General features: G+C 48.9%; 3 protein-coding genes across 3 annotated transcripts; 1 reads left to right on the forward strand and 2 right to left on the reverse strand.

The window, feature by feature from the left end:
* Nucleotides 1–954: 954 nt before the first annotated feature.
* L3040_002916 (uncharacterized protein) lies at nt 955–6930 on the forward strand (the record flags this gene model as incomplete). The annotated part of the gene is made up of 4 exons (XM_066154251.1): nt 955–957; nt 1011–1085; nt 1137–5119; nt 5169–6930. 4 exons carry the CDS (start codon nt 955–957, stop codon nt 6928–6930), a joined length of 5823 nt encoding a protein of 1940 aa, XP_066012235.1.
* Nucleotides 6931–15004: 8074 nt separating this feature from the next.
* L3040_002917 (uncharacterized protein) lies at nt 15005–16012 on the reverse strand (the record flags this gene model as incomplete). Its single annotated transcript, XM_066154252.1, has 4 exons — nt 15005–15301; nt 15356–15490; nt 15665–15931; nt 16010–16012. 4 exons carry the CDS (start codon nt 16010–16012, stop codon nt 15005–15007), a joined length of 702 nt encoding a protein of 233 aa, XP_066012236.1.
* A 7602-nt stretch (nt 16013–23614) lies between these two features.
* On the reverse strand, nt 23615–24566 carry L3040_002918 (uncharacterized protein; the record flags this gene model as incomplete). The annotated part of the gene is made up of 3 exons (XM_007296388.1): nt 23615–24109; nt 24183–24375; nt 24433–24566. The coding sequence occupies 3 exons, from the start codon at nt 24564–24566 to the stop codon at nt 23615–23617; spliced, it is 822 nt and encodes a 273-aa protein (XP_007296450.1).
* Nucleotides 24567–26353: the final 1787 nt, after the last annotated feature.

Consider the following 26353-nt stretch of genomic DNA (forward strand, 5'->3'; position numbering starts at 1 on the left):
AATAGAAGCACCGAAGCACAGACCTAACAGCTTATTTTATTATCAGCCCGTTGATGACGATGGGGACGGCGAAACCTCAACAACAATATCTGCGGCAACAACAATCACGGCAGTAAGAGCGACGGCGAAGGTGAGGAAAAGGGGCAAGGCGACAAGAAGCACGGCGACAATAAGCACGGCGGCAGGAAGTAAGGCGGGGACGAGGGCGAGGGCGAGGTTGAAGACGAGGCTGAGGACAAGAAGCATAGCGTCCAGAAGCACGACGACAAAACCGAACGAAAGCGGCATCTGCCCTGGCGGGATAACCCCGTTTGAACGAAAGCTACAGCTTGTGCTGCTGTGTAAACAAACAGGATTTGGCGCCAAAACTGCAATCGCCCGTACGATTTACGCCAAACTAAGCCGCTCAAGGAGGGGTTCACAGGGATATCAAAGAGAAATCAAGAGATAAGGTCCAGGTTCCAGCGAACCGGAGACGAGCAATTCAAAGTCATCAACAGAGAAGAGTCTAGGTTCTAGCAAGGAGTTTTCGGTGAGAAAATACACGAACTCTTTTCCAGCAGATCCGGGTTCAGCAGATCCTTGTCTAGCTCGGCCTCCAATATCCAATCTCCATTCACCCCAAGAAGAAGAGAAGGAGCTAATTGAACTGCCACTTAAGGTCGATTCCATATGCCAGATAAGGAAGAGGCCTCACCCGCAAACTCTGCAGCTACTGTAAGTGTTCAACAAGCCTCGCCCCCCGCTCTTCGCCTTCCCTGACTCCTCGCTTCTTCCAGTTCATGTCACATGGTCTCACAGCCGCTGATAGTTTTCCTCGAAACTCGAATGTAGTCGATCCTTCTTTGCATTCTGCGCCCTGAAACAAACCACCTCCTCCCGCGTTCTTGTTTCTCCACGCCAAAGAGCGCTATCAAAAACGGCCCTTTTGTACCTAGATAAAACATATGCACGATGGTAAGTGAAGATGCTCGCAAGCCGTGGAAAGAAGCTGGCTAACATGATTTCAGTCCGCCTTCACGGCCCTCAATATCATTCCAGATGACCACCCGGATGATGAAATTGACAACACGAAAGAATTACAGGTTGTGTTTCCACAGGCTCACCCGTATCCATTTCCTTCTAACAAGTGACAGATTGAGGAGGCTCTCAAACTCTACCAAACCGCCCTCAAATTACACGCTCAAGGCCCAGAGCACTATTCCGAAGCTGCTCACGCCTACCAAAATCTCTTTAAATCCGAGATCTTCGCCTATCCCGAGGCCGAAACCGAATTTGTGCGATTCGATAAGCCTTTCGTGGCCGAATTCACGGAAGCCTCATACAACCTTGCGCTTGATATTGCTGCCGCAGAGGCAGAGGCAGCCCCGAGCACTCTTTCGCAAATCCTCTACCTCTCCTACAAAAATCATGGCCAGTTCATTCTGGACTGTGTCAAGAGTCGCATGCGCCACGAACCTTTACCCCAGAATGCTCTTGATTACCAGGCCAAGGCTGCAATAGACAACTTCGCTCTCGCCCTAGCTAGCGATGAGTCCGACACGGAGTTATGGAGACGCGCTGCAAGGCTAGGTTCCATGCTTGGAAGCAGACGCATTGCGAGATACTGTCTCGAAGCTGCTGTTGAGGTCGACGATGATCCTACAGTGGCAGAAGTGGACCCTATGTCACTTGAAGAAGGATTTGCCGGCGAGCAGCTCAAGCAGCAGTTGGAAATCCTCGGAGACGAAATCTCGCTTTCACATCCAGTCATGGCTCCTTACCGCAAAAAGACCATGCCTCGCTTCTTAGCGAAAACTATGGACCCATATCCGTTCCTCCGCGATGCCGCAAGCTCTTTACAGGTGATGAAAGCTAGACCCGAGGGTCAAGCTATTGATATTATCTCCCCTCCATATATCATCAATCTCGAGTACCGCAGCTGGCAGGGCCTCGGCGAGAGACTAGTAGATATCTGGAATTCGCAAACCGGCATGTCTGGAACTCGAATAACATTGAATCTGCCCCCTGAGCCCATCCAGAACGGTGAACCCGAAATTGTCCAGCCAACTGAACCGGTGGTTGAAGTTGTACCGGACGAAGATCTAATCATGACTGACATGGGTAACATGGAATCACCAGCTTCCGAGACCAACGAGGCCGCTGTCTTGACACCAATCACTTCCAAATCTGGGGAAGCCCGAGTAGAGGCCGCCATCGCTAATCCATCATCAGCCCTCGAGGAAAGACGCCCGTCAATTATTGCTTTACCTAATAGAAAACGTTCTCACTCAACTGCCGGCATTCGTGAGACCCCAGAAGACGACAATAACACCCAAAAGAGAAGTAAGCGGATCAGGAACCGCGACACCGGAGATGGTCCCGTGGTCGACCCTGCTGCCTCATTTGCAGAGCAAATGAAGCCGTACACAGCGGCAGACGAAGGAGTCTTCGAGCTCGTTGGGGAATTGCTCGCAACGCTCGGTGTCAATGATCTGAAGACTCTACCTGATCTCCACAAGGCTCTTCTACCCGAGACTGGAAATGATCGCGAAGAGATTGTACAAAATACAGCTTTGCGCGATCTCCGGGACATTCTTCGGACCTGGGATGATTCCAAGGCATCTACTTTCATCAACGGCAATGCGGCAGATATTCTTGGCTCTTCAGTGAGTACAGCCAATGCTGGACTGGCAGCTTTCTTGGACCAATCCAAAGTCGGGCCTCAGAGAGCGGTCAACATTCCTGCGTTCGCCGACGAGCATGGTCTTTCCGAATTGGCCGCGAAGATTGAAGATGATTGGATGCCACTCCACGACGTTATCTGGGAATGGCTTTGCGCTGTTGTGCCAACCTATCGTTCATATCTGTGGTCTGAAGTGATGAAGGTAACGGTTGTCAAAATCATCACTTTTGCTGATTCGGAGATATTCCCTCGCTTGCAAATGGAGATGAGGTATGCCGCCTCTGACCCAGAAAGGCTTGCCAGATTGGAAGAGTGCGCGCAGACTCTGTTTGAGCTGCACATCGACGTCTACTCAAGAATCACCAATCCCACCAGCGCCGTCCCTCATGAGACTCGTCTCCTCACCAAAACTCGCCTCGATAGATGGGCCGACCTTGCAGCTGATGTCATTCGGACAAGAAAGGGCAAACAGGAAGATGAGCTTGCAACTAGATACCTCTGGGCATCGGTGTTCTACGCTACCATGGCGGAAGGCGTATCTCGCGAACACAAGGTCCTCTGTTGGACTGATCTTCAAGCTCTGCTCCGGGATTCCAACCAAGCCACAATTGATCTCCCGAACAATGCTGTCATGCCAGACATATCCGTCGAAGCAGCAGAGCGGGAAGTGTCTCGACTCACCACCATGGATTTCTTCTTCAACCTCTTCCAAGCTGACCGATCGGATCCGATAGCCATCATCGAGACCCTGGAACCTGTGCTTGACCCTGAATCTTCGAAAGACGCCCTTGACCCGGTTATTGAAGACAGGGCCGCGGATGCAGTCGATGGAACCCCGGCCGCGCTTCGGGACATGTGGAAGTTCTTGAAGAGTGGCAGTACCTCGCTACGCCTGTTTTTATGGCAGAGACTTCGCGAAGCTTATCTCAGCATTGGCTACAGCACCAAAGTCTTTTCGTGTCATCTGAAGAGCATCGAGATCATAGTTGAAGATCTGCGCACCGCCGATTACGTCGATAAGGCAGACGAGCCCCGACGACATCTGCTTCTACAATGGCTGAAGGCATTGGATGATCTCTTGGTCAAAGCACTGACTATTTCTCTTAATGAAGCTGCAACGTGCTTTGAGATTATTGATGAACGTCACATCCGATCTACATGTGCTGCTCTCGCGCAATTGAGTAGAGTTCTCCATACTGCAGCTCTCTTTGACGATGAGATTAGAGTTGGCATGACCCAGCTCCCACCCAGTTCAGCTTATGCGCCGCAGGGATCATTCAGTAGCTTTATCAACAAGCTACGAGAAATGCAAGTAAGAACGTGGGCTCTCCAGTACACCATGATCAAGGAGGCCATGGCCCAGCACGTCGAGGTTTTCACCACGCCGGAGAAGGATCTTGCAGACTATCTGGCACGTGTGCATTACTCTTTGGGGATGCGTAAATGCTGCAAGGCATCTAATAAGATCTTCCTGAAGATGATGAAGCAGGAAATGATCCGCCTAGAGGATGTTGGGAATTGGGAAGACTACCTGGGACAGGTTCTTTACGACCTCTATGGACTCCGCCTCGGCGTCGGCACTTATATGCTAGAGGAGCACGGATGCCCATCAGAAGAGATCGATAAGCGTACCGTCTTCACCATTGTGGACAAAGTCATATTGCTCGCCAACAGAATCCCGATGAAAGACTTGCTGAAGCATGAGCTTCGAGCCACTCTCGCTAAGATGCATGAAGTTGTAGGCGCCGTGAAGCCGTCTCCTCAGATGCAGCACAATCTTCGCAACTACACGGAATACCTGAAAGGCTCTATCCGCCCATCCGACCTTTACAAGGCATGGAGAGGCCAAGTAATGGTCGATTCGCTACCAGTCATCACTCCCGAAAGCCCCTTCGCAGATAAGAACTGGTATTTCTTGATGGGTATGATCGAATTGACCAAGTTCCGCTCGCAAAAGCGTCTTGGCCCAGGAACGCAGACCGATGATCTACGAGTTGCTGCGGCTTTGTTGAGACAGCAGCTTCAGTTCTGCGGAGACTTCTGGGAAACCTGGTATCGCCTGGCGCAGTGTTTCGACCTTGAGCTAGAAGAGGAGGTGCTGTGGAGCGCCGACAAGATCAACAACCATCGCGAAATCCTGGTCCAGTTACAACGCAGCTCCATCCATTGCTACGTCATGGCACTGTCGACTGCCCACCGTACTGCCGATGACAGCTTTGAAACTGCCGAGAAGCTTTCCGAGATGTATTACGACTTCGGCATGCGAATATACTCTGCTTCGAGAGAACCGTTTTCAATGGAGCCCTTTTGGGTCGACGAATTCGAGAAGCATATGAGTGGTGCTGATGGCATGTACAAGAAGCCTTTGCATCAGGAGTTGACCCGATATAGAGCGTGGAATTATGCGTCGGTGCTTTTCAAAGAATCGCTTCGGGATCGACCTAAACAGTGGATGTAAGTGATCCCTCTTCGTACCCTGTTGGAGCTACACTAACCAGCATAGGACACACTTGATGATCGGAAAATGCCTGTGGAAGATGTTTTGCCGGGCTGGCGAGGACATAGACCCACGTATCCAGGCCACCCGGCCACGCGTGGAGTCTGTCATCAATCATTTTGTCAGCGCTATCAAGACAGCCCCAAAACACAACGCCAGCAGTCGTTCCGAGCCTTTGCTCGAGCCACATTACAAACTGGTCTCTATCGTCCACAAGCTTGTTTTGATGCGAGTCATGCCGGCTCAAGCCGCCGCAGATCTATTGCAGCAGCAGCCATTTGCCCCAGACAAAGGCCGGGCAGTGGTTGTTGATAGTACCGAAGAATGGGAGTCATACATCCTCAGGAATCTCCGCCATCTTAGAGCTGCCGACAAGCAGCATTGGAACCATCGCATGGTTGCGAGGGTAGCGAATATCTTGTTCGACGATGAGAACCCCAGCTTTGAAAGTGCTGCCGCCGCACGCAATGAGCTACGCGAGTCGGTTTTCACAAAGACAATGCACATCCAAGTGTGGAAGTCGGAAGCTGAGCGCGCTGGTCGGCACTGCGTCTACATGGAGCGATATGTGCACCTCATGATGAAACTTCTCTTTCTTACCAACGACAAGGCGAGCATGGAGGCACTGGTCAAGCGAGTCCGCAAGAAGAATAACGACTTCCACAAGTTTGAGAGGGTTTGGAACGAGTGCTGTACCACTTACCTGCACCTCATTCGACGCTCAGGAAACATCCCTCTGAGCATGGACGATGTCTTCAAGGGCTGTACCCATGAGGAGTACGAGCTTGTGGCGAGCCGCGTCGACGAGTGGGTCAAGGATCCGCTGATGAAAAATCCTGCCCTCGACGCTCTGAGAGAGGCCGGTGACCTCAAAAAGCTCAACAATAATCTTATGAAGTCCACTCCTATCGACGACCTCGTCATCGATGCCTACGCTACAGTCTACATCCAAATCTCGAAGTCGATGTCTGACTCCGACCTCGGCTCTTTAGGCAACTCCCAATCTGATGGCGCTACTGGTGAATCCTCCACCGCGATGCGTCCCACGGGTCCTATGCACCTCAACAACTTCTTGACGGACACGAAGGGTACTCAAACTCCCGCCCCGGCCACCGTCCCAGCCACCGTCGCGGGCTCTGAGCCTGCTCGTCCGCGCAAGCTAGGCATCAATAGGAGAGAGATCCTGCGTAGGTCCGATCAAGCTCATAGCCGTATCCCGGATGTTTCGCGCACTCCAGTCGTGCCATCGAATGCTAGACCAAAACTGGCGGAGCCGGCACCTAGCTTGATCTTGGGATCGAACGATGGGGAGCGGGCAAAGACGAGGAGGAGTGCTAGCGCGGCCAACTCAACGCCAAGAGTTCTGACGCCTGTTGTCGCTGAGGGTCGTCGGAACGAAACTTCGGCGCAGCGTGAGGAACGTGAGGAGGCTGCTGAGCAGCATCAACGAAACGAGCAAGATGCACATGGTGCTGCCCTTGCAGAAGATGAAGAAGATAAGGAGAGCGTGCGGGGTAGTGTGCATGATAGTGCTGATGACGAGAGTGACCTGAGTGATCTTCCAGACATGGATGATGTTGACCCAGCCACTATCTTCCCTGGTCTAATGGGCTCGGGCGGTGGCGGTAACGACTCTGACGAAGAAGAAGAAGACGACGACGATGACGATGACGATGATGACGATGGGGATCAAGCTGAAGAGGCCGAAGAAGAAGAAGAAGAGATTGGGGATGGCGAGGGTCTAGCGGAAGACGAGGAGACGTTGTAAAATTTTGTACAATCTGGTCAGTGGGCATTTGCTCAGGGTTGGACATTCATAGCGATGGAGTTCTATTTTTGGGTGGGCATGATGATACCTCGTAAAATTCGCGAACAATGAGACAGGAGTGACTGGAGTTTTCTCATTTTTTTGAGAGAGACAAATGAAGGAAAATGGGTCTGACGATACTGTATAGTAGTTCGAGAAAGCTGCAAAGGTAGATGGCACCCTGCGTTACCTTTGATAATAGTATTAATGATTGAAGAGCGGTACCTCTTACAGGAACCGGAAAGGGAAATTTTCCATACTTTGATGACTAATTCGCTTGATTGCTTGCTTGATTGCGTGCGTGCTTGCTCTTGGTAAGTTTGACTGATGTTGATAACCGCAGCATCATGTATTAGTTGCTTGCGTATTTTTGTCGTGTAGCGATATCGTGACGTCTGTTTATCTGTCTTTTTTTTTTTTTTTTTTTTTTTTGGCACGACGGCGTTGATAAACTATAATAGATATGCGACTCTAAAATCAAAAGAGGAGAGAAGATGGAGTTTATTTGCTATTTAGTAAAAGAAAAAAAGTTAGAAAAGGATAAATCATAAGCGAAATCGAAAGAAAGCGGTTCTTATCTAAGCCCAGTTCGCATTTCTGCAATTTATATATATATATTCTTTTATAATCTCTTAATCTTAGATCTGGATATAAATATCAAGAGATATAAGAAGAGATTTAAGAAGAATAAATAAGAGTATATAGATGAGTATTATTTAACGGCACCTGTAAAAAGTAATAATGTTTTTTTTTTTTCATACGACGGCGTTAATGAATTATTATAAATATGCGAATTTTTAATTCAAAAACCAAAAGAGGTAAAGTTTATTTGCAATTTATTAAAAGAAGAAGAGTAAAAGAGGAAAAATCATAAGCGAAATCGAAAAAAAGCGGTTTTTACTTAAGCCCGGTTCGCGATTTTACAATTTATTTATATGTACTCTTTTATAACTTCTTGATCTTAGATTTGAATATAAATAATAAAAGATGTAAGAAGAGATTTAAGTAAAGCAAGTAGGAATATGCAGATGAGCATTATTTAAGGACATTCGTAAAGAATAGTAAATATATATATATATGAAAAGTAATATTTTCTTATATTCTTTTTAAAGTACGACGGTGTTAGTAAATATCTATGGATATGCGAATCCTTGGTTGAAAAATGAAAAGACGTAAAGTATATTTACTATTTACTCAAAGAAAAAGGATAAAAAAGGTAAAATCATAAGCGAAACCGAGGAAAAGCGGCTCTTATCGAGGCCTAGTTCGCATTTCTGCAATTTGTATATATTCTTTTACAATCTCTTGATCCTAGATCTAGATCTAGATATAGATAGATATCAAGAGATATAGAGAGAGATCCAAGTAGAGTAAATAAAAGCATGCAGATGAGCACTACACTACTCAACCGCACCCGTGAAGAATGCATGCTCTCTCTTTCTCCTTGGAGAACCTAGACTGCCTGCCCCGCGAGAGCCGTTCAAACACGAAGAAGAATCCGGATGGGATACGAAACAAACAAACAAACAAACAAACAAACATGGCTTGGCTTGACTTGGCTTGGCACCTCCTGAATGAAGCACATACGGTACCGGTACATAGAAGACAGCCAGCCCCTTCTCCCCCCGACTTCCTAGCCTGCCTGCCTGCCTGCCTGCCTGCCACACACACACAGACAGACAGACAGCTGGTCTCGCGTGCGAGAATAGAATATCCCATGACAGAATATGCTATGCCATGCTAGCAAGCAAGCAAGCACCACCCCCTTAAGCCCTAAAACACCCACGACATGAAGCTCGAAGCAGCAGTACCCCTTCACCCTTTCTTCAGCAGCTAGCTACAATAGCTAGTCGAGATATGTATATATATATATATAAAGACTATCGCGTGAAGTGAGAAGCGTGAAGTGAAAAGTGAGACGTACCTCCACATAACACAACACAACACAACACAACACAACAGAAAGAATACTACGCTTTATGCTGCCAATTAAGGCACGATTCGACGACCATCAGTAGCTAATTTGTTTGCGAGGAGGGAAAAAAGGGGAGGGGAGGGGAGGGGGGGGGGGGGGGGGGGGGGGGGGGGGGGGGGGGGGGGGGGAATAAGTGTAAGCATAAGTAAGCAGTATAAGAATAAGTATAAGTATAAGTATAAGCATAAGTATAAGTATAAGTAGTAAATATAAGTATTCAAAACTAGATCAGCATCGAGCTTCAAGACACGGTATCGAGGACCCTACTTACTTACTTACCTACTTACATACTTACATACCTACCTACCTACCTGTTCTTGCTCTGCGGGCGGGGACGGTACTGAAGATTGCTTGCTTGCTTGCTTGCTTGCTTGCGAAGCCCCTTCCCTACCTTCCCTACCTTCCCTCCCTCCCCTTCCCCCCTTTCCTCCCTTCCCCCTTTCAGCTTACACGCACGCATCTCCACCCACCTCCACCCACCTCCACCGCAAACCCCCCGCCACGCCACGCCACGCCACGCCACTCCTCGCCGATCGATAATCTTGGAGCAGTTTCTCCTTCTCTTTCCCTTTCCTTCTCTCTCTCTCTCTCTCTCTCTCTCTCTCTCTCTCTCTTTCTCTTTCTCTTTCTCTTTCATCTCTCTGCTTTCAAGCGAGGCTGGTATGAAACGTTCGGGGTAGACGACCTACGTACTTACTTACCTACTTACCTACCTACCTACCTACCTGCTGTACTACTACTCCTACAATTATGTCCTTTCCAAGACTTCTCTCTCTGCACTGCTATCCTCGTCGGTATCGGTATCTGTATCGGTATCGGTATCGTAGCAGCCTCTAGAGCGGAGAAGCGGATTTTATATTCTGGTGATGCTAGCTAGCTAGTTTACGCGTAGAAGAGAGAGAGAGAGAGAGAGACAGAGAGCGGCTTGGGTTATAGATAGTGGTGATGAAGGCGGGGGTGAGTACGTAGAGACGGGGTTGGGTTGGGTTGATTTGATTTGGTTTGGTTTGGGTTGGGTTGATTTGGTTTTTGGGCTTTGGGGTTTGATTTGGTTGGTTTGCTTTGATTGGTTTGCTTTGCTTTGCTTTGGTTTATGCTTTAGTTATTAGTTTTTAGGCTTATAAGTAAATAAATAAATAGATAAGTAAGTAGTACCGTATTCCACCCATCCACCCATCCACCCACCCATCCATCCATCCACCAACAAACAAGCAAACTACCTACCTACCTACCTAGCTAAATCAACCAGCCCTAAAGCCAACAAACGCCAAGCGAGCGAGCGAGCGAGCGAGCGTGCAAGCCTAGACAGTAATAGTGGGCCTTGACGTCGCAACTTTTGGGGCCCTTCCCTAAAGTGGGCGAAAAAATTATGTCCCGCTTCAAGCTTCAGCGTAAAAAACGGCGAAAAACGTTAATAATCTAATATAATATTTTCAAAAAAAAAAAAAAAAAAAAAAAAAAAGTTAATATCTTTTTAGCGTTAGTTCTAATCTTAATTAAAAAAGAAAAAAAAAACTTTTTTTTGTCCTTTTTTTTTTTTTTTTTTTTTTTTTTTTTTTTTTTTTTTTTTTTTTAAATATATATATATATATATAATAGATTTAGATAGCTAAGCTTATTATAGATTTTATTCTTTGCTTTTTCGCTTTCTTTTTTCTTTTTTTCTTTAATTCTTAAGACTTTAATCTCTTGTAAGTTTAGAAAAGTATACATATACGTACGTATTTACTTATTTATTTACTTACGTACTTGCTTTTCCTTTTTTAGATATTCTTTATCATTTATTTATTCTAATTTACTTCATTATTTTACTTTTTCGTTGCGCTGCTTTGCTTTGCTTTGCTTTGCTTTGCTTTGCTCTGCTTTGCTCTGCTTTGCTTTGTTTTGCTTTGCTGTATCAAAAAAAAGTTCGAGAAAAAGATCTTGCTAAATTCGCGGCCGCTCTATACTCAATCGACTTTTAAATATTTGCAAAAAAAAAAAAAAGCTTTCGAATTAAATAAAATCTATTAGCTTGCATTCAAATCAAGAAAGACGACGAAGATTATAAGTAAAATAAATACTTATCTTCGTTTTCTCTAATAAAAATAATACGTATGAAATAGAAAGAGCTGAAGAAAGAGCTTGAAGAAGATAAAAAAAAAAAAAAAAAAAAAAAAAAAAAAAGAATTCGCCGTCGATTCGATCTGGAGCATCTCTTGACTCAAATTCAAAGGACACGCGGTGAGATGAAATTTTCGTAGCTTAATTGAGAATGAATAAAATTATTAAACTATATGTATATATTATTGCAATGTGGTGAGCAATGTTATAAGCAATATAAGTGTCTACGTTCCCCGCGGTTTTTGGCGTCGAAGCGGGACATAATTTTTTCGCCCACTTTAGGGAAGGGCCCCAAAAAGTTGCGACGTCAAGGCCCACTATTAAATAAGTAAATAAGCTAAGGAAAGAAAAGAAAAGAGAAGAAAGAAAAGAAACAGTATAAAAGAGACGTTCCTCTTCGTCCTCGTCCTCCCCCTCCTCCTCCTCCTGCTCCTCTTCACTTCGTCCACTCCACTTCACTCCACTTCAAATCATATCACTTCACTTCGTCCACTTCACTTCACTTCACTTCACTTCACTTCAAATCACTTCAAATCATATCACTTCACTTCACTTCACTTCATATCACATCAAATCAAATCAAACCATACATACACATACCTAACTAACTAAACCAACTGCTTTCAATTCCTTTTTTTAAATTCCTTTTTTTTTTCTTTTTTTTCCAAAAAATAAAAAAAATAAAAATAAAAAGAAAAAAGAAAAAAATTTTTATCAAGGGCGCAAGCATCTAGGTACCGGTAGACTGCAAGACAAAAAAAAAAAAAAAAAAAAAAAAAAGACGCGCTAGCCTCTTCTGTATACATACATGCGTACGTACATACATACATACATACGTACGTAGCTAGCCACCCAACCAGCTAGCCAGCCAACCAGCCAGCCAGCCAGCCAGCCAGCCAGCCAACCAGCCAGCCAGCCAGCCAGCCAGCCAACCAACCAGCCAACCAGCCAGCCAACCAGCTCGACTTTCGACTTTCGACTGGCTTTCGACTTCCATTTCGCGGAAGGGTACAGACATACATACAGACAGTACATACAGTACATACATACAGTACGTGCCGGATTTAGGGAGGTCTGGGCCCAGGCCTGGCTTACTTACCTCCATACCTCCATACCTCCTTCCTCCCTCCCTTCCTTCTGCATCAAAAAATGAATCCCCGTCTTTACATCCATCTGTATACACCCACCCACCCACACTAACCAACCACCAACTTTTAATCCGGGATGGAAACGCAAAGAGAAGCAAAGAGAGAAGAGAAACCGGTCAAAGCGAACGAGTGAGTAAGGTACACTACACTAGCGTACAGTAAGCGAGTTTGGCTTTCTCTCACTTTCAGGTTTACATATATACATACACCTATACACACTAACCAACTACCAACTTTCAATCCAAGATAGAAACGCAAAGAGAGAAAGAGAAGAAGAACCGATCAAAGCGAACGAGTGAGTAAGGTAGGTAAGGTAAGTACATTATACTATACTAGCGTACAGTAAGCGAGTTTGGCTCTCTCTTACTTTAACTCACTTACTCACCCACTTATATTAACCAACCATCAACTTTCAATCTAAGATAAAAACGCAGACGAAGAGAAAGAGAGAAAAGGAATCGATCAAAGCGAACGAGTAAGTAAGATAAGTAGGTACACTATATTATACTAGCGTACAGTAAGCGAGTTTGGCTTTCTCTCACTTTCAGGTTTATATACATATATACACTTACATACACTAACCAACTACTAACTTTCAATCCGGGATAAAGACGCAGACGCAGAGAGAGAGAGAAAGAGAAAGGAACCGGTCAAAGCGAACGAGTGAGTAGGTACACTACACTAGCGTACAGTAAGCGAGTTTGGCTCTCTCACTTTCAGGTTTACATATACCCACTTATACTAACCAACTACCAACTTTCAATCCGGGATAAAAACGCAGACGCAGAAAGAGAGAGAAAAGGAATCGATCAAAGCGAACGAGTGAGTAAGTAAGTACACTACACTACACTACATTAGCGTACAGTAAGCGAGTTTGGCTCTCTCATTCACTTTCAGGTTTACATACATACATACACTCATACTAACCAACTACTAACTTTCAATCCGGGATAAAAACGCAGACGCAGAAAGAGAGAGAAAAGGAATCGATCAAAGCGAACGAGTGAGTAAGTAAGTACACTACACTACACTACACTAGCGTACAGTAAGCGAGTTTGGCTTTCTCTCACTTTCAGGTTTACATACACCCACCCATATTAACCAACTATTAACTTTCAATCCAAGATAAAAACGCAGACGAAAAGAGAGAGAGAAAGAGAGAGGAACCGGTCAAAGCGAACGAGTAAGTAAAGTAGGTAAGGTAAGTACACTACACTAGCGTACAGTAAGCGAGTTTGGCTCTCTCTCACTTCAACTCACCCACTCACCCACCTACACTAACCAACTACCAACTTTCAATCTAAGATAAAGACGCAGACGAAGAGAGAGAGAGAAGAAGAACCGATCAAAGCGAACGAGTAAGTAAAGTAGGTAAGGTAAGTACACTACACTAGCGTACAGTAAGCGAGTTTGGCTCTCTCTCTCACTTTCAGGTTTACATATACCCACCTATACTAACCAACTACCAACTTTCAATCCAAGATAAAGACGCAGACGCAGAAAGAGAGAGAAAAGGAATCGATCAAAGCGAACGAGTGAGTAAGTAAGTACACTACACTACACTACACTAGCGTACAGTAAGCGAGTTTGGCTCTCTCATTCACTTTCAGGTTTACATACATACATACACTCATACTAACCAACTACCAACTTTCAATCCAGGATAGAGACGCAAAGAGAGAGAGAGAAGAGGAACCGGTTAAAGCGAACGAGTGAGTAAGGTAGGTAGGTACATTACACTAGCGTACAGTAAGCGAGTTTGGCTCTCTCTTACTTTCAGGTTTACATACACCTATACTAACCAACTACTAACTTTCAATCCGGGATGGAAACGCAAAGAGAGAAAGAGAAGAAGAACCGATCAAAGCGAACGAGTGAGTAAGGTAAGTAAGGTAAGTACACTATACTATACTAGCGTACAATAAGCGAGTTTGGCTCTCTCTCTCACTTTCAGGTTTACATACATACACCCATATTAACCAACTACCAACTTTCAATCCAAGATAAAGACGCAGACGCAAAGAGAGAGAGAAAGAGAGAGGAACCGGTCAAAGCGAACGAGTGAGTAGGAGGTACACTACACTAGCGTACAGTAAGCGAGTTTGGCTTTCTCTCACTTTCAGGTTTACATCCACCTACACTAACCAACTACTAACTTTCAATCCGGGATGGAAACGCAAAGAGAGAAAGAGAAGAAGAACCGATCAAAGCGAACGAGTGAGTAAGGTAAGTAAGGTAAGTACACTATACTATACTAGCGTACAATAAGCGAGTTTGGCTCTCTCTCTCACTTTCAGGTTTACATACATACACCCATATTAACCAACTACCAACTTTCAATCCGGGATAGAAACGCAAACGCAGACGCAGACGCAGAGAGAAGAACCGGTCAAAGCGAACGAGTGAGTAAGGTAGGTAGGTACACTACACTAGCGTACAGTAAGCGAGTTTGGCTCTCTCACTTTCAGGTTTTTCGTAAACTCATCAGCTTCTTGTTCCCCGGCCAGACCGTGTCTCCGCCCGAAGAGGAAGAAGAAAGGAAAAAAAAAAAAAAAAAAAAAAAAAAAAAAAAAAACACATATATATCAGATCAGATCAGATCAGATCAAAAAACCGCCGACAGTACCGTAAGTCCTTTGAAATCTCCGCTCCGGCGCCCCTGCGCGATAGCAAACCCTCCACCCGAACTCCGGATCCGTATGGAAAAAGCAGACACCCGCACCACCCGCCCCGCCCCGCCCCGCCGCGGGTGCGTTCTATCAGGGACACATCGTCCTCGGCGCCGGCCGGTGGCCGCCGCCCCCGCCGGCTACTCCGAGTCGAGCATGTTCGAGTCGGCGTCGCAGTCCTCTCCCTCGACCGAGGTGACGGTCCAGGTCTCCTTCTTCTCCGTGACCGCGCCCGAGGCGGGGTCGACGACCGTTTCCATCAGCTGCATGATCCCCCCCTTCATGGAGCCCAGCTTCTCGTGCAGCTTCTGGTTCTCCTTCCGCAACCGCGCCAGTTCGGCCTCGCTGTCTTCGAGCCGGGTCCGCAGGTCTTTGATGCAGTTCTGCTGGCGGTCGCGGTACAACCTCTGCGCCTCGCGGTTCTGAGCCCGGCGTCGCTGTTGCGCATTAGTGAGTGGGTGGCGTCGCACCAGGTCACCCGGGGGACTTACAGCCGTCTTGGACTGCTGACTTGACTCCGGTGCAATCTCAATCGAGACGGGGGAGACGCTCGGCCCGTTGCTGAGGTACGGGTCGATCGGTTCCGGCTGGTAGCTCCCGATGTACTCCGGTATCGTGGGAAAAGACTGCATGTCGGGATTAACGATGGCGTCCCCGCAGGAGGAGAAGGAGAGGAAGGAGAAGAAAGAGAAGGAGGAGAAAGAGAAGGAGGAGAAGAAGGAGAAGGAGAAGCAAGAGAAGAAGAGGAACAACACGAGAACAGGAACAACAAGAGGACGACCTCGAAGGAATTGTCCCACCTCATTCGATCGATAGAGTTGATTCGCGTCGCAGGCATGTAAGCTGTGTTGATACGAGTTGTTGATACTATCCCAAACGTAGCTAGCCCCCGGCGGCGCTGCTGGCAACGGGTGCGACGAGGCCTCGGGTCCCAGCACGAACGTCTCCGGGGACGCCCACGAGGACATGGAATCGCCGGACTTTGCACTGTCGCCAATCTGCTCCGTCGGGCTCGGGTGATAGAGGCCGGGCACGGTCTCGGTGAAGACTTCGGCGGGAGGTGTGATCTGTCACCGGCCGGTCAGTTGCAGTGTCCCACGAGGGGGGGGGGGGGGGGGTACGGAGGGAGGAGGGTGGGCTGCTACCATGGATTCGGTGGGCTCGACTTTGGGCCGGGCGTCCCTCTCCAGCATCTCAAGAAACCTTTTTTTTTTTTCTTTTTTTTTCTTTTTCTTTTCTTTTCTTTTCTTTTCTTTTCTTCTTTCTTGTCGGATCGGGTTGGGGAGGGCGTGCCGTGTTATTCGATTTCGAGATGATCAGAGGCGCGGCGGGAATCGGGTGGAGGGGAGAGGCGATAATAGCTGCTAGCTCTCTCGAAGCTGCGATAATCCTACCGTATATAAGAGATCATTGGGCGGTTGCGGGTGTTCCTTTATCGCTATCAACATAGTGGCCGACCATGCATTTTGTGCTGTACTGATTCCTTTGTGTGGAACAATATGTTTATTGTCGCTGGACCGGAGATTAAACTCTAAGCTCCATGTGAACTCTATTTGGGCAGGGCGATTTGGCAGTTTTGTCGACGAGTGAAACCCAGAGTGCAATACCTTGTTTTTTTTTTGTTTTTTGTTTTTTGTTTTTTTTGTTTTTGTTTTTGATCTGCTCTCGGTGTGTGGCTCCCGGCTTAGTAAATAGGTTTGCCGGCCCTGGTAGGTCGGGAGCCATGTCACGGCTCGTGGTCCGTCATGTGTAATGAATGGGTTGTGCCTGTACCTGTGCCTGTGCCTGTGCCTGTGCCTGTGCCTGTTGCCTGTGCCTGTTGCCTGTGCCTGGTCCTCCTGGATCCGCGATCATCTTTCGCGCGGCTAGGTCTTGCTACGATCTGCGATGAGCCACGCTGAGGATCGATGTCCAAGAGACGACTACGGCTGCCCGTGGACCACGACCCACGACCCACGACCCACGACCCACGACCCACGACACGGCGGACTGCATCGCTTCACGCCTCACGCCTCACGCCTCACGCCTCACGCCTCACGCTGCACGCTGCACGCTTCACGCGATGAAAGTGGAAGGAGCAAAGTGCGCTCTGAACAAATAGTCGTAGTAAGAGGCTTCGACGGCCCAAAGTGAAAGCATCCTTTCCATTATTTCTGCGCAAGGAAGGCCTAGGAAGGCCTGCGAAGCGAAACTCTATTAAAGCAATACTTCCCAAAGAAACAGCCAAGGAGGCAAAGTGCAGCGCGCCCTTAATGTCCATAACACATAAGCACTCTTCACCTGCCAAGCGAAACATAAAAACAGGATGGATGAAAGCTTGGTCGGCTGCGCGCGAAAGCACCACAGACGACTAGGTCGACTCGGTCGTCCGGACGTCGTCGTCGGCGTACGGTCGGCGGACGGGAGTCTACGGGAGTCGGGGAATACGGGTGGGCGCGCTGTTCGGTTCGTGAGTAATGTGAATGGCCAGCCGCCGCTTGTTCTCCCCTCAAAAATTAAGGGACCTCCAGGATTTTGACCTCACTCTCTCCGGCAAACTATGTGGCCCGGTCAGCACAGCCAGAGGGCAGAGTCGGACCGCACGTGCGGGGGGGGGGAGGGGAGGGGGGGGTGACGACTTACAAGGCCTGGAGCAGGCTAAACGAGTATGGTACTAGTAGTAGGTCGTAAGTCGTAGGTTGTAGGTCGTAGGTCGTTTTCTGCTCCCCGAAGTAATGGATGGTTATCATCAAGATCCACCAAGAGATCCTTCACGATAACCTCGTATGGGAGATGCAGCCCTATCAATAGTAGCGTCGGGTCTGTGCATATCGCGCCGCGGTTGTCGGTGGAGGTGGTCGTCGTGGTCGTCGTGGTCGTCGTAGAGTACTACCGGTACACTATACTATACTCGCCCAACTCTGGCCAGCGTCGGCTCGCTATCGAAGCGTAAATGCCGCTTATCCTTACCGAAAGTAAACGGCGCTACACCCCGCAAGTCCCCTACATTTATTTATTCATCCTTCCAGCCCCAGGGCCCCCGCTGGCCCCCCCCGCTGGCCCTGCTCACGAAGGACTGACTGACTCTGCCATTCGGATACGGATTACCAGAAAGACTGCCTCCCTGGTGTGGTGACGTTTCTTCCTGAGCCGAGCGCGCGCACAGCTGCCCCGGGTCGAGCGTCAAGAGAGAGAGAGAGAGAGAGAGAGAGAGAGTGCCTGGTTGTAGGCTGTGCCGACGCAGGAAAACGGTAGCATGTCGGTCAGTCTGAGATATGGAGCGGCCGGGGAAACACGCTTCAGAAAAGTGGTCGGTCGAAAGCTGCCTCCCTGAGTCCCGTGTCTTTTGGGGGTGGGGGGAGGGGATGGGGAGTGGGTTGGGTTGGGGTTGGGGTTGGGGAGGGAAGGGGGGAAGGGGGGAAGGGGGAGGGGGGGGGGTTGGGGCACTTGGCAACTCTATTCTCAAATCCATCACTGGGCTCAGCTGGTCCAGCCGAGGAAATCCAGACGGGTGACCACCTAAGATCACACAGTCCCTTGGGGACCCGGAACCTCACTCGTCACGACACGGCCTGGACATACTCCCTAAGGTACATGCCAGGCGACGACCGGACCTCACGTGCAGAACGGAAACACTACCCTGCGGCTCTCGCTCAGGACCGCTCGCTGGGGATATACTACTGACGACGGACGTAGGTAGTCGTACATACCGCACATCTCCCGCGTCACATCGACCAAATAGACTCCGCTCAGTATTGAATCAGAATCGGTCGGAAACACGGCAGGGTGCGAGACTGTTATCACGCTCTGACCCTTCCTGCCCCCTGGCCGCGGTCATCTTTAAATTACCACGACCACGTAGTAGTACGAAGTACTACTCGGTACGTACTACGTACTAGTACTTGGACGACTCGTCCGTGCCTGTCGTTCGAGGCATCTCCAAGAGCCGAGGCAAGGCACCACTGCTCATGGACTTCCCGGGACTATAGGGTACTACTACGTACTTTGGTACTAGTACAGGACACTACTAAGCGAAGTGAAAGCCCTATACTTGGCAGATCCCAGGACCCAATCAGACGAGGAGCGAGACGCAACTGTTCCCATCCGAAAGCGTCGAAAGCGTTGGGGGGGGGAAATGAGAAATGAGAAGCGGTGGGTGGTGCAGCCAATCACGGGCCCGGGATGGTTCCTCCATCGCAGAGAACGATCGGCAGTTGGCGGGCAAACCGACAATCTGCCGTACGAAGGTGAGATTATGCAAGGACGGCTCGTGGTAGGGACGGGGGACGTGGGACATTATTCGTTTTTGGGGGAAGGGGAAGGGGAAGGGGAGGGGGGAGGGGGGAGGGGGGAAGGGGGGGAAGGGCCAGAAGGGAGAAGGGGGGGGGGGGGGAGACAGGGATTCCTCCGATGGCTGTACGCAGAGCGGGATACGAGCATTAGGTTCAGATGATCATTCCAAGGAGTTGCATGTTCTGCAAACAATATGGCTAAATTCTGGGAGGATCCTGATCTCGGCTCCAGACGGGGGACCTGGTCGTCGGTGGTGGTGGTGGTGGTGGTGGTGGTCGGGGAGAGGGGAGAGGGGAGAGGGGAGAGGGGAGAGCCTCGTCACGTCACGTCACGTCACGTCACGTCACTTCCCGTCCCGTCGTCGAATCTCCATCATCCCTTCCCTTTTGCTCGCCCGTCCCGCGCGAAACACTGACACCCGCCAGACGTGAGCATCCAGGGTCGCACAGGGAAGATTTAAGGCTCTTCACCCCTTGATTCAAGTGCCGTGACCAGCTTGGACTCCGTAAATAGCCATCAGCCTTGCCCAACTCTATTGCACAGACCAGACCAGACCAGATACCGGCTAGCCTCATGTCTACTTCCACTACCTACAGTACAGTACAGTACCGTACAGTACACTACCTACGTACAATGAGGTCCGCACTCCGACCTATCTATTACTATCTATCTACCTACCTACCTACCTACCTACCGTACCGACACGTCCATCACCGAGCTAGAGCCTTGGTAGAAGCCCCTGGAACGCTCCCCTCTCGCCTTCTCCGGACATCAAGGAGAGCGAGGGATGGGCACTGGACTAAGCCCTAGGACGCAATAGCACCAACCCGCGTGCGGCCGGCACATCGGTCCCGCGTCGATCGTCTTGCGGAACCGGGGACCGAGATTGGCCGGCGAGGCGTGGAATTAGACTTTGCATTGGGCAGAATTGTTCTTTTTATTTTTATTTTTTTGGTCGATACGTACCGGTACGTATAGGGACGGGACAGATGTGCTGGCTGGCTGGCTGGCTGGCTGGCTGGCCCTGCGCGAGTAATCGTCGGCTCGCGTCGGCGGGTCTCTCCATCTGCATCGACGATGACCTGCCGCGAGGGCTTGAGAGCCCGGTTAACCTTCTTTCTCTCGGGACGAAGAGAGAGAGAACCGTTCGGCGAAGAATGGGAACGTTCTAGGGGGAGGGACGAGCGGGGCGGAAGCAGAACGATTCACCTTCGAGAAAAAAAAAAAGGGCACGAAGGTAACTACTACCTAACCCTCCAGCGACGCTCATCAAGCATGGGACGACGTGCCCGCTAGCGAAGCTTGTTCGTGCTGGCGTGCTGGCGTGCTGGCGTGCTGGCGTGCTGGCCGGCGGGGGGAGCGCAGCCGCGAAGGGGCACCGCTCTAGACCTCGTTCCTCGTTCCTCGTCGCGCAGTACGACGAAACCGGCGCAGATCACAACTCCAACACCGGAGGAGAGCCACGGAGGAGCCAGACGTCCAGACGAGAGGTGCAGCTGGGTATGCCGGTGGCTGTGCGCTGCGCCCAGAGCGGCAGGGAGCCTAAGACGCTTCTTCTGGGAAGAATCCATACTGAGGGCAATCAATCAATGCATCAATTTAAAAAATAAGAATAAAAATAAAAAGACTTTGGGCGAAATTACTCCTGCCTGCTGCCTGGTGCCTGCTGCCTGGTGCCTGCTGCCTGCTGCCTGGTGCCTGCTGCCTGCTGCCTGGCTGGCCCGGCTCGCAGCGACTTGCAAATTTCAACCACGTGCGGCTTTTCCGCTCCTGTGAAGAGAGCGCGATAGCGCGATAGTAGATAGTAGGTAGTGAGAGTGAGAGTGAAAGTGAAAGTAGCTCGCTCATCAGGACCCGCTCTTCTCGGTAGAGAGAGAGAGCGAGAGAGCCCATGCCCATGCCCATGCCCATCCCCATGCCCATGCCCATCCCCATCCCCATGCCCATCCCCATCCCCATCTATCTATCTACAGTACCGTATCAATCAATCAATCAATCAATCTGCAGTCCCCCCCCCCCCCCCCCCCCCCCCCTAAACGAGTCAGAAAAGCAGCAGAAAGCCAACCGCGATCTACATACATACATACTACGTACATACATACATACAAACCTGCATACATACATACAGACATACAGACATACCTGCATACAAACAAACAAACAAACAACCTTGGTGAAAGGCGGATGATCCCCCCTTTGGATTAGCGCTATGGCGCTACCTACTATACTATACTATAATATACTAGTACTAGTACTACTACTATACTGCTACTATACTGCTACTACTGTACCTGTATATGGCTGCCTGGCTGGCTGGCAGCGGGTGGATACCTACCTACTGTACTATACCTACTATACTGTACTACTACTGTATATGGCTGGCTGGCGGCGGGTGGATAAGCCAGACCAGACCATCGCCGATCCAGAAGCCCCTCGGGAAGCCGGATGCGCAGCACTGCCCCGAGCCCCCGAGCCGCGGAGCCGCGGCCGTGGCCGCAGTTTGCAGAGTGTAGGTAGTTTGTAGTTGGTTTGTAGAGTGTAGAGTGTAGTTTGTAGGTAGTTTGCAGAGTGTACCCTAGACTTAGACCTGGAGCGGGTAGAGAGCGGGTAGAGAGCGGGCGGGAGAGAGATGAACGAAGAAATGAAGAAATGAAGAAATGAAGAAATGAAGAAATGAAGAAATGAAGAAATGAAGAAATGAAGAAATGAAGAAATGAAGAAATGAAGAAATGAAGAAATGAAGAAATGAATAAATGGATAAATGAATAAATGAATAAACAAACCGTGTGTGTGTGTACCTAGGTATAGATATAGGTATAGGTATAGGTATAGATATACCTAGGTATAGGTACCTATTTTTTTTCCGGTAGGGCCTCAGGCTCAGGCTCAGGCTCAGGCTCAGACGCAGGCTCAGGCTCAGACTCAGACTCAGGCTCAGGCGCAGACTCAGGCTCAGACTCAGGCTCAGGTTCAGACTCAGAGCGAGCGAAAATAAAAAAGAAAAAAAAAAGAAAAGAAAAAAAGAAAAAAAAAAAAAAAAAAAAAGAAAAAAAAAGAAAAAAAAAAGGAAGAAGAAGAAGAAGAAGAAAAAAAAGAAGAAGAAGAAGTGGCGACGACGCTTTTGACGCTTTTGCCTCTCTCTTCTCTCTTTGATACCTAGTCTACCTACCTAGTCTAATCTAGCTTTGCAATACCTTTCGTCTATCTCCCAGAAACCCCCCTCCTTGGATGTCTGTCTATTTTATCAAAAGGCACCAACCACCAACCACCGCCTACCGCCTACCGAAAAAAAAAAAAAAAAAAAAAAAAAAAAAAATTAAAAAGAGAAAAAAAAAAAAAAAAAAAAAGGGGAATATCTACCGTATCCTTCCCCGCCCCACACCCTTTCGTTGCCCCCGCGTCTACGTAGGTACCGTGCCGTACCGTGCTGTACTGTACTGTACTGTATAGAAGAAAGAGAAAGAGAAGGAGCTAAAGCGTGCCTGCGTGCGTGATGGTGATGGTGATAGTGCGACGCCGTATAGGACCGGACGCTCCGCTCCGCTCCGCTCCGTATGCGGCAGCAACAGCAACAGTAGGCTTCCACTCCACGGGGTCCGTCGAAGGGAAGGACCCCGTCGGTGTTTACAGCTATCTACCAGCGTGGTGACTGCCTGCGGGGATTGGGGTGAGTCGGCGCCATGGACAACGAGGTAGAGATCCAGACGATGTATTTAATACCGGATTGGGGAGGGATGCCTCAGGAACAGGAAGAAGGCATGCAGCGTCACTGGACTGCATCACCCCCGTGGAGCTCACCTGAAGAGCGCTCGTATCTTGCTCGGCTGGGACTGGTTACAGCGGCGGAGAGGGGAAAGAGCACAGGGGTCGAGGATGGCTGATTCGAGAAGAGCTTAGGGAAGAAGAGAAAACACTACGACAGGATATCCGAACTCCATCGTCGAATGCCCTCTACCTGTCAGCGAACAAGGGGCAACTCTCACCCACAGCACTGCACTCGAGAAACCGTCTTGAGGTGGCCGAATATTCCATTATCCGCCCCAACGAGGGCCTCATCCGGCAATCCGCGAGGGATCGCCTACACTCGCGCCGTCAAGACGCCAGCGTAAAAACTCAGCTACAGCATCCCCATGCATCCCAACAGAGGAAGGAAACATCGAGTGGTGAAGACCAGTGGTGTCTCTCCCAGCGCACGTCAGACCCATAGAGCATACATGCGCCGGGAAACAAGACCAAAGCAAACGCATTCCTTCCATTCCATATCCATGTCCGGTGATCGATAACAAATGGCAGAGCGGGGGGTATTAGAATGTTGTAGAGAACGATGGTACATGTTCATCAAAAAGAGGCCAACCTCACGATGAAGGGGAAAGCGAGTTTCTCCACAAGGGCCATTCTGATGGAGATGATGGTCGTCCTGGTAAGATTCAAAAACTCCGGGCTAGATCACGATTCGCACACGGCACAGACAGCTTTGCCTAGACGTTCTTGGGAGATTTGGAATTCCCCATCTCCAGAATATCATCGACGTGGTTGCAGAGCGCGACGAACAGATCAAAGAAAAGTTTGCCACCACCTTCCATTTCTGTCTGCATGGTTCCGCTCCTCTTGAACGTCTTGCGACATCGGATAATCAAAGCGAGATAATGGGCGCGGAGTCGCGGGTCAGTGTCCGGGGTGTTGTCATACGCATACCGCGCGGAGCGAAGGATGGTAGCGACCTCGATTCCACTCTGCAAACCCTGCTTTCTGAGGGCAAGGCTCTTGAGCTCCTCGAGTCCGTACTTCTCCGCCGCACAATAGATGACTGTATCCTTGAGAAGGTACTCGCGGACGCTGGATATATACGTTGTAGCCTCGACGGAGCCGCGGCCACCTGTGTTGTTTTCGGGGTTTGGGGTTGACGCCGCGTCCTCGAGTTCCCAAGAGTTCCTGCGCTTGTTGTGAAGCAAGCGGGGGTAGTAGTCGCCCTTCTGCAAGGAGTTAGTAGATGCGCATATTCAGTAGGTGGAACGAGGCGGAAGCCCAGGAGGGTAGCAAACGCACGTAGAGGTATTCGAGAACGCAGGAGAAGATCTCTGCCTCCTCGTCTGGGAGATTGATCCTCTTGCTCCCGCTACGGAAATGGCCCTTGCAGGCCGCCGCAAAGAACGGCGACATGGTCAGAACATCTTCGTGCGCGGCAAATAGTCGTCCCTCCTTGCCGACGGCAAACGTCACAATCGGCGAGGTCAGATTACTGCGCGCCCGTCAGTATGCATCACAGTCCGTTCGCGCAAACAATAGGCAGCCTTACCCCCCGACGGGCGGGTTCTGATCGAACGACTTCTGCAATTTCGCCAGCTGCGTTGGACCCCGGCACGACTTCTTCATCTTGACTGTCTTCTCCACGCGGTCGCCTGCTCTGGACGAGCGCGAGCGCTTGAACATGGCGGCGGTGGTGGCAGCGGACGGTGTTTGTTGTCGTTGGCGGTCGGAGTGGGGGGACGGCGGGGTGATCGAACGAGCGACGAAAGAGTGTCGAGGTTGCGAGGAAAAGAGAGCGGGGGATGAGAGAGAGGAAAATTGACGCACAAGTTATTGACTGGGTCCTGGCAAGAGATCTCGATATTTTCAACAAAATTCGCGAGATTCCTGTGTACTTTGCGACCCGGATGGAGTGGTGAGGAGGGAAGAAGAAGAGGAGACGCGTGAGATGTCTATATCCTACCGTATCGTCTTGCAGCGCACGTGGTGTGGCAAGGCATCCTCCATTTGGAGAGACGGTAAGATAAACAAACACAGCATTTAAGGATGGCGTGGCACTACTTAGTAGGAGAAGTAGTAGTAGTAGTATTTATTTTCCTCTGGCGGGTATCTATAACGCAATACTTAGACTCTAGGACCTCTCGTGGGATACGGAGACGTGCTAAGTGAAAGTCTGATAGACTCAGTCCTATCTCATCGAGAGTAAAAACTACGTCGAAGAAAAGCTTTCTCTTGAATAGCTTCGGATTTTTGATCTTCGGTATCGCAGATCTTTTACATAGCTCTCAAAGCGATTATGGCCTCTGCTATCGAGTCGGCCGTACTTGTAGAGCACTTTCTTCGAAAGCGCAATGCCGTAACTTCGATCGATCGAACTGAGCTTCTCCTATCTTCTATATTCGTTTTCTTTTTACCGCAAATCCTTGTGATACATTCTTAGTCGGGATACTCGTTAAGTACAGATCCTAGTTGGCACCGTGATCGAGATTTCGACTTTATATTTAGAATGACCTTCGATATAAGATCAAAAAGACTAATATACTAGCCAGCATATCCACGCACTGTATCTGTCCTCATGCGTTGATCCTTCTAAACCAGGGAAAGAGACTGCAAAGCTTTCCATTTTCGGCTAATCGTCGGTTGCCTTGAGTTTATTGTAAAAATCTAACCACAAAATTGCAGCCGATGGTTATGGAGCCCATCGAGCCCATTACAGTGCAATATTTTCATGCCCATTGGATGCTGCGTTGTTGAGTGAGCTCAATCAGAAGTTCCGCCGGTTCGCCTGCATCCGCAGCTCAATCCGATTCGGAACGCCTACTTCCTTACCACTAACCATGAGCTAACTTTCGCACCACAACTCCGATTCTAAGAGGAATTATAACCACAGAGATAATCTCATCATTTTCATATTACGTGTGTATGTATAGCATCTAATCTAAGGTTAAGGTTTTTTGATTCCGTTTGACATGAACCGAGCGGCGGTCCCTGAATTTTTTAGATACGCGTCCCTGAGGCCTCTACCAAGATCATTAAATCATTACTATCAATAAAAACATGATGAAAGGAATATATACATGCTCAGAAAACATTGCTTTACAAATACGTACCAGTACTATAAAGATGTGTCTATTCATTGCAAGCCAAAACATTGCGGCGTAATGAAAATATAGCGAAAAACTGTCTTCAGCAATCGAATACCGGTATTACTTACTTGTCCGTTTTGCAAATCTCAACAAACACATCTCTAGTCAAAGAAAATAAAGCATATACGAACAGGAAGTAATTTCTTCTGTTGTATTACGAGAGGAAATATTTACTGAATGAAACTTGGTCGTATAGAAAATGTATTTTTAAAGAAAGTCCGCTTTTCGTGTTCCTCCGGTATTTTGATACATGTACCACGGTACAGGCGTAAGTATTACCCCTCGAGGATGCCTCAAAAGTTTACTTTCCACTTTAAACCCCCC

The sequence above is a fragment of the Drepanopeziza brunnea genome (assembly GCF_022702325.1).
Source record: "Drepanopeziza brunnea f. sp. 'multigermtubi' strain 214-2 chromosome Unknown ctg4, whole genome shotgun sequence".
NCBI classification, from domain to species: Eukaryota; Fungi; Ascomycota; class Leotiomycetes; order Helotiales; family Drepanopezizaceae; genus Drepanopeziza; species Drepanopeziza brunnea.